The sequence below is a fragment of the Eurytemora carolleeae genome, unplaced genomic scaffold (genome assembly GCF_000591075.1).
Source record: "Eurytemora carolleeae unplaced genomic scaffold, Eaff_2.0 scaffold120, whole genome shotgun sequence".
NCBI classification, from domain to species: Eukaryota; Metazoa; Arthropoda; class Copepoda; order Calanoida; family Temoridae; genus Eurytemora; species Eurytemora carolleeae.
In genome coordinates, this window is record NW_019396077.1 from 353,160 (window position 1) to 361,877 (window position 8,718).

The 8,718-nt window shown below is 31.9% G+C and overlaps 1 protein-coding gene across 2 annotated transcripts; it reads right to left on the reverse strand.

Annotated features, from left to right (window-relative positions):
• Positions 1 to 358: 358 nt before the first annotated feature.
• Positions 359 to 7,470, reverse strand: LOC111714703 (lysophosphatidylcholine acyltransferase). Of its 2 annotated transcripts, none has more exons than XM_023489858.1 (8): positions 7,191 to 7,470; positions 6,551 to 6,609; positions 4,887 to 4,965; positions 4,394 to 4,478; positions 2,975 to 3,035; positions 2,494 to 2,706; positions 944 to 1,272; positions 359 to 516 (listed from the first exon to the last, which is right to left on the reverse strand). In XM_023489858.1, exons 1-8 carry the CDS (start codon positions 7,429 to 7,431, stop codon positions 423 to 425), a joined length of 1,161 nt encoding a protein of 386 aa, XP_023345626.1. In that variant the 5' UTR covers positions 7,432 to 7,470; the 3' UTR covers positions 359 to 422. The 2 variants fall into 2 exon arrangements, with proteins under 2 accessions (XP_023345626.1, XP_023345634.1); XM_023489866.1 differs by lacking the exon at positions 7,191 to 7,470 and adding an exon at positions 6,721 to 6,767.
• Between the last annotated feature and the right edge of the window lie 1,248 nt (positions 7,471 to 8,718).

Below are 8,718 nucleotides of genomic sequence, written 5' to 3' on the forward strand. Positions count from 1 at the left end.
GTTACGTAAAATTCCACGGACAACGCTGATCTCTTCAGCTAGTTATAATATAAGATAGATAATAGCTGAAATTTCATGTTCAGCTGGGGTGTTTGTCGTGTTTAAGAATTTGTCAGAGGAGGGGGCCCGGCTTAATATCTAATCCTCCCTCTTATATAAGCACTTAGTTTGTAAAAGGTTTCTCCACCAAGAACTTTATATCTATTGAAAATACTTCTTTTACATAAACCATTGTTCTACATCAGAATAGTCTAATCAAAATGAAATCACTGGCTTTTAATAGTTCCAATGAAATATTAAAACCTATAACTTTAGTCCGTAATCCTTGTTAAAAAATATTTTGTTTTTAAATGAAGTAGATATTTCATTATATTAATATTAAATCAATTTATCCATCAAATAAGATAAAAATATTAAAAATTTTATTTTTTGTTCTTGATATATTTCTGATAAGCATCCTTCCCAGATAGGTTGGACAGGGGCACTCCTAAACTCTCAGCCATCAATCTTCTGGTCCTAGAAATAGAAATAACATCAATGTTTAACAATCTGTAAGGAGGATAAAGATCTCTTGTAAAGACTAGATTTGTTTTCCAAAGTCCTTTCTTTATTTATATTTTTTGTTAATTCAACCTGAAAAGTTCTCAGCGGGCTTTTTAATTTTCATACAAAAAATTCATTCAAACCGTGACTGGAGAAAATTGAGTGAAATCCTCTGAAAAATTGAGAATTTCTAACAATTTTCCCCACGTGACAAACACTTTTAATTCTCTAAATTATCAAGGATATTATCTTGACAAGATTTAGCATTTCCATATTTATTTGAACTGAATTATTAAGTTTGTTTATGTTTAGAAAAAAATTGTATTCAAGAACAACTGCTTGGTCAAGCTTAAATAAGACAAACCAACCAATTTGCAAGTAATCTAATTCTTATTCTAACCTTTCTGCAAAGATGTGAATATCTTGTGTATCCTGTGTATCCTGTGTATCCTGTGTATTCTGTGTATCCTGTAGGTCCGGATACAGGGTTGGATGAAAGTGTATCCTGCAGTTAGTAACAGGAGTAGCCAGGGTTAGAAAGAGAAGGATCGGAGCGGAGATATTCTGTTGATATGTCCAGGTTATAGTATTAAATCTGTTCTCCCAGTGTATAGTGATGGGTTGGATTGGTACTCTGGGTAGGAAAGCTCCGGGTTTGAACTTAAGCAGAGCTTGTCCGTTGGTTGTGGTTCCCTCCGGAAATATTAGAACCTGTGGCCAGGACGGATCCTGTAATAAGAGAAGAGTAATCTAACCCTCGCATCAATCAAACAAATAATCCAAGAATTTCCATGCAAATATCTAGACTGTGCATCTATTCGCCTGTTTTTCTTCTCTAAAACGGCTGAACTAAATGGGTTTATTCTTGTTATGTAAACGGGCATGAACCCGAAAGAAGATTTAGTAAAAAGTGTGTTCCCTTCCTTCCCTTTAAACAATTATTATCCTAGTTTTGAAAATTTTGTTAAAGGGTTTCCCAATTCAAAGGATGTTTTTGTCATTTAACCTTCATATTCTGGGTTTAAGAAAGTTTAGGTTACGTCATTAAATTCTAATTCTTTTTATGAGAAAATCGGAAAGCTGGGACAATCCGCCTTGAATTCATAGTTTTGTACAAAAAATAAAATAAATGGTTTTTATAGATATATATCTTGTTGATTTATTTCAGGATTTCATCTTGCTAAAAAAGAATCAAATATTTTCAACAGAAGACCCGTAAATAAGTATATATATTATTTTTTCAATTCCCTTGTTGACATTTTTGTGCGTTATTTTTAAGAAGAAGGTTTCTAATTACAAACTATAGAAGAAAATGTTCATTCATTCTCTCTGAAAAGTTTAAAGATAAAGTTTCACACGGAAATTGTAGAAAAAAAAGAAAAAGGATTCTTGAAGCTCTACATAAATGGACCCCGTCCCCAGGAGATAGTTTTCCAAATTCAACATTTTATGATATCTCAGGTTAAACATGTAAAGTCAGATTAAAGATATATTTCCCATGAAAATATCATTTTGATATAAATATACTAAGAAATATAGTGTATATAGTTCCATGTAAATAAAAATCTTCTAGGACTTTCTTCTCTCTAAGATTTAGTAACCATTAGGTAAGTTTAAGAAGCTGAATCGACTGTTTACGCTCCGCTTATAAAAAACTTCTTCCCCGGCTTCAGTGTTGTTTAAAAAGGCGCTCAAAAGAGCAAAACTTCTATAAAATCATGAAATATGTATGTAACGTTTAAAATATATTTATACACAGTACACATATTAGACAAGCCTTTAGATATTTTCTTTACCGGCTGGATGAAAGATTAAATATTCAGAAATTCAGAATTAGTTTACATACAACATCTAAACTGTCTTTACTGTTTTCAGCTTCACAGATGGAACTCATGGATATTTTAAAAATACACGTTAATTAAAAGAAGAGTCATGAAACTTGATCTAGACCTGAGCTCTTGATATGATTGAATCCAATGAATATCTCCTGGATTCTATGGTTTCTCTGTTGACCCAGATGGTTCGGATAAAGTTTCCAACAACTCCTAGACAGGAGACGGAGAACTCAGCAGCTACTACTGCAGTTGCTCCGGTCCTACCAACCAGTAGGGTATCCAGGTAGGAGGTGTGTGGGGCAGCAACTAGTATCCGCGCTCTACTATCCTTAATCATAGATATTTATAGTTGACGTGCTGGTTTGTTTGTATCCAATAAACGACAAAACGGCTGAACCGATCATGGGAAAATTTTTGTGGGATCAGAAATGACCTCTAAGATGGTATAATTGAACGGTCAGAATCAAATAGAAAAATCGACTCGAAAATATTTAGATTATTAAAGATTTTAGAAATCCAACAATTAGAAATTTTTTTTTGAGAAATGTAAAAAAGAAAAATTATTATTTTTTTTTCATATAAAGTGTATACAGTACCTGGGCACACCCTGATAACTGAACCCTGATCCCAGCACAACCAACCATCAGGTTTCCAATCCTTTACAGTATAGAGGAGAAGGTTAATTAGATAATTATCAAATCAGTATTTTTACAATAGATGAATACAGGTATAAAGGTGGGAAGGAGGAGAAGGAGTAAAACCTATTGTTGTCTATAGTACTTACCTTTATAAATATAATTTCAAGAATTAATAATCGAGATATCGATCACATACATATAGAAAAATGGGTTGGTGTTATCTATCAAGTGGCATGATGAAAAAGGAATAAGAAGATAAAAGAAAAATAAATATGAAAGGAAGGAAAAAAAACTAAAGAAAAGGAAGACAAAATTAGAAAGGAAAAGAAAGAGGAAAAATAAAAGAACTAGTTATGATAGTTGAATAAATTTAAAGGAAGGAGAATGCCAAAAAACATATTTGTCTTAAACATAGAAATTAAAAAGGTGAGAAAAAAATCCAATGTAGTTCGAAAAATTAATGAGTTTCATGCTCCGGGTTCCTACCACCGGATTTAACGATTCGGTCCTTATCCCAGAGAACTGTGACTTTCGGTCACAATTTGATCTATTAAACATCATTTTATCGCCTTTTCTCTTTCATACATTTTTGTGGGCCAATGCTTTTTAAACGAAAAGATCTAAAAGACAACTTCGTATGTTTAAAGAATTATAGACCAATACGAGATTGAATTAAAATGCATCTCGCCCTGGTTAGTCCAGTGTGGTAGACTACTTGAGTGTGTTTGCGAACTTAGGTATTCGGGTATGATGCCTTTCAAGTCTATTTGCAATATTTTAAAAGTCCATTATTAATTGGACACGTGGATTTAACGGTTCTGTCAATATTTAAGAAAGCTGTGACTTTCGATCACAATTTGACCCATCACACATAATTTCATAGCCTAATTTCCTTAAATACTTTTTTGTCAGCATATACATTTTGAATGAAAAAGTATAGAAAATCATCCATAAGTTTGTTGAATTTTCGACCAAAACACGTTAGATTTCAAATAACTGAAACCAAACCAGCCTCACAAATCTGGTTCTTTTTCAGATTTTTTACTGAACCTAAAGCTTTTCGGAGGGGATATGAGTCACGTTAAACTAAAGTAAATTTCACGTAAGATTCTTAAATGTTTTCAATCCTAACTCCGATCATATTAAAGAGATATTGAGAAGAAGAAAAATGTTTTGAATTTCTAATATTGTGAATCAGAGGAGCTATGCAGTCACAAAGTTCTACCAGTAATGTCACATGAAATTGACCTTCACCTCCTGTCATGTTTGCAGTGGAAAATATACTAATGGCGAGGAATTGTAAAATTATTGTCCTCCACCCCTTGCGCCGCCCATAGAGTACATAATACATAATAAAAAGAAATATAGGAACTAGACCTGTAGGTTAAATCTGCCATCTGCTTGGTCCAACCCTGATGAGGTTTCTCTGGACCAGGATCCCAGAACCCGGATACTACCAGGGCTATAGAATAGAAACATATTCTATTTTAGAAATTAAAAAAAGGGTGCATAATTTTAAACAACGATTTAACCTCCGGAGAGTCGGTAGTACTCTTACCCTTCTGTGAGGTGCGCCAAATATTTGCAAATTAACAATGATTTTATTTCTTTAGTTCTACAGTGGGCTGCAAAGGGGACTGCTACTGACTATTGAGAAAATATGAGGAACTATAGGAATAAAGAATCGGGGGGGGGGGGATACTAGCACCCTCCCCTTGCCAAACCCCTGAATACACGTAAAATCTTTGTAAATATTTTTGGTAAGAGAGAAACATGAGATATAAAAAAATATATATAATTCTGGCGCTTCCCGTTTCATAATATGCCATTATTATATGTTCGTATAGATGTATAAAGGTTTAATTATTACCAATTAATATATTTATTAAGCATAATACAGAACAGAGGAAAATCCGAACAGGAATCAGGAAAACCCCGAGCACGATAGTCTAAAATAAACTTGATTAGTCAAAATCATATATCATCAACTATTGAAACAATTTTGTAAGTGTCGCCAGGCCTTTGCTGTTGGTTTGACCGTATCACCGTGCAACGCGTTTGTTTTTATACATAGAGAATAGAATATGTATTAGAGGGGAATTTTCTTGAAAAAAGTGTAAAACAGCCATTTTGTTGTACTGTTTCCATACTGCAGGTGTACTTCACATATTTGTGCTATATAACCTTTTGGGCCCTGGAATATCATTTTATTGAAAATCTAAAATTAATATTAAAAGAAAATCAAATTTATGAAATAGGCTGATGGTTTCATCATTGACCAATGATCATTTCACATAGACTCCATGCCTTTCAATTTACTAACGATGATTATCCGTTATAACTATAAATTAAATGATGTTTTTTATTCACCTAATTCATTTTATAAAGTTTATTTAACAGCTTTAAAATATTCGAAATTGAAATGGATAGTCTAGGGAACATACTGTATTAATGTACTCTACTGCATATAATTTGTGAACATTTACATGATTTGTACACTTTGAACTCCCTTTCAGGCTGAAAGGGACTGAAAAAATTCATACCGAGAGATTGTCTAAATTCCACTCTAATATATATTCTATTCTCTATGTTTTTATAGCTTAAGCTTTAAAAGAGTAAATTAGCAAAATCAGGGCTTTATTGATTTTAATATCAGAAAAATTGAAAATATCAATTATCCGTATTGTTTATTTTAAGAAGAGAATTATCAACTTTATGTTTTATGTTTTATGCAATGCATGCAAATATACTATTCCGTGTGTTCTCTGAAGATATATTAAACATAATGGTAACTTTCATATTTCCGTCTAGTAGATGGATTACTAGCTTGAAAAGTTTTATATAATATTTTTTCTGCATTGTTCTTCTCCAGCAGAAATGCGAGAGTTACTCTTGTAGAGAAACCACAAATGGAAATAATCATTTTTTTAAAAAGAAAATTATGGATATCTAATTCACACTTAGTAAGACATAGCTTTTAAGGGTACCATAGCTAATCGAATAGTCATTTTTCAAATGGAAGGTAACTTGAAATTTCGCTTACAGTCCTTTTGAGATTTATCAAAACATAAATGTCATTTTAGTATACAGTGAGAACCAGAAAACTGTAGAATAGGAAGACGACATGAAAGCAAGACTGAAGTGCATTTGATGTTGTTACAAAGCAAATAGCCTTACTAGTAAGCTTTCAAATCACTTATTAAGTGAAAAGGGTCTGTTTACACTGCACAATTGTTGTTTTTATGTTCATTGAACTGTTTAAAGTCATAACTTAAGTTTAAAGCAGACTTCCTATCCCAGAGTTTCCTGGTTATCACTGTAAATTACATAGGGTGACCCACAAACATAAGGCATTAATAACGACCTACAACTCCTTAAAATTAACGATCTGAAAACCCAACTTGGTCTTTTGCTAAAGTATTGTCTTTTAATGGTAAATATTATATAATATATTCCTTTTTTAAATTTAAAATATTTCTAAATCAATTTGGATATTTATTTTTTTATTTTTATTGTTTAATAAAAAATCTTTACCTTAATCCACCACCAGCACGGGAAGAAAAAATGATGAGTAAAAGGATCAATTTCTTTCTCTAAAATGATCAAACAACTGTTTCAGAAATACGCTGTAAACTTTATATTGTTATTCTAACATATTCATGATTTTAGATTTGATAAAAGACGAAACTCAATTAAACGTTTACCTATAAGTTTTGAGTCAGCTGTGTTCATTTTAAAAAAATTGAGAATTTTCAGTTTATTGTTCGAAGATTTACGAAAATTCTTCACAGTTTCCATTTCAAATTTGTAACTCCAAAAAATGTAAATGTAAGCAAAAAGAAAAAGAAAAACTCTGAAAGGGACTGTAAACATCATTTCTAGTGATCTTTTTTTTGATTTTTCTCTCTACTATATCCAAGAAAGAACGGATTAAGAAGAAAATCAAAAGTGTGTACATTGGATACTCAGATTAAGTAATCAGGATTAAGGATATCTCATTCTAAAGTTTTTATCTAATAAGTACGAATTAGAAATCCATTTCTATTGTTTTTGAAAAACGGCGTTACCTTTCAAATTGTTGACAAGATTAATTGGTTTTTTTTAAGATTTAGAAAAGGGTCACTCATAATTACAACGACTAATATCATTTTAGCCCAATAATTGATTATCAAACCTCCTTTAGACTCTCCGGGAGTTGTTGCTCGCTCCAAGGATTTGTAAGTATATTCACCCCCATCTTCCCTTGTTATTATTTTTTTAGATTCTTTTTTGCGTACAACACATGTTATAGGTTCGTGACAAACTTTGTTTTTATCACGTATTTCTGTATCTTTGTATTTAAACGAAACACAAATCACTGTTTCGTTTTTCCTGGTTTTTTCTTGTAAGTTCGGTTGGTACGAAATATTTTTCATTATTCACTTTGATAAATGCGTAACTTTTCGGTCCGAGTTCTAGCGTAACTAAAACAATGTTTTGCGTATGTTTAACCAATGAGAATAAAATAAGGACGGGGGAAGGTGGTTCGTACACATAACATGTGAAAAGAGAAAAGAAACAATTAAAAAAACAGCATATATAATTTTTTTTACACCAAACCTTGTCCATTAAAATGCGAAAATAAGACATATCTCTGTTCCCTTCCTACTTTTTATACTCATTGGCTGGATGAGCAGGTTCCGTCTCGCTTGGTTGTATTTTACTCTACCTAGCTCTATAGGCCTGAATTCCTCTGTTTATGCACAATATAAGATTATGTTATTTCAAACTTATACTTTTCTTAATTAACAAAGAACTAGCTTTCGACCTGCCGCTTTACTAAATTTTCACTATAAAAGTCAATCCACTTAACTGACTGGTTTGAAACCAAACTATGAACATTCTTGTGGTTCTACCGAGTTTCCAAAATTTGAGGCAAATTGGTGTAGTAATTTTGCCGATTATCAATTCCTATAAACTAAAACTAAAAACAAGTGTTTTATAGTCCTCAAATGTACAATGTACCTGTGTTTTAAAGTCCTAAAATGTACAATGTACATGTGTTTTATAGTTCTAAAATGTACAATGTACATGTGTTTTATAGTCCTAAAATGTGCAATGTACATGTGTTTTATAGTCCTAAAATGTACATGTATATAGAATTACAAAAAAGTATAAGTAAGTAAAGGCCTAGAAAATTGCTCTGGAAATTCCTGTTTTTCATATTTCTTAGACTATTTATGATCCAAACTTGAGTCCAAACAATCGTCTTCGTTTTCCACAGTTCTATGTGTTCCACCATGTATATGTATTAATTGATGCATAAATAATAATTATAATGTTGAAAGGTACACCCTTATGTATAAATAATAATTAGAATATTATTAGTATAATCTATAATTGATTTCTTCAAGGTTCTGTGCGGTTTCTCTACAAAAGTGACTTGCGCATTTCTACTGCAGGAAAACAGACATGAATAAACATTTTGAAGCAAAGAAAACGACAATATCCTCCACATTATTGATCAGATAAAGGTTTCAAGGGTACTATTGTGAATCGGGCATTAGCATCTTTGCATTGAGGGTCACTTGAAACTACGCTTACTGTCCCTTTGTGTGCTTGGCATTGCCCGTGGATTTTTTAAAAATCGAATATTTAAAAAAAAAAATTTTGAAGAAAAAAAATTTAATTTTTTTAGCCTATGTCACCCAAGGGGCTACCCA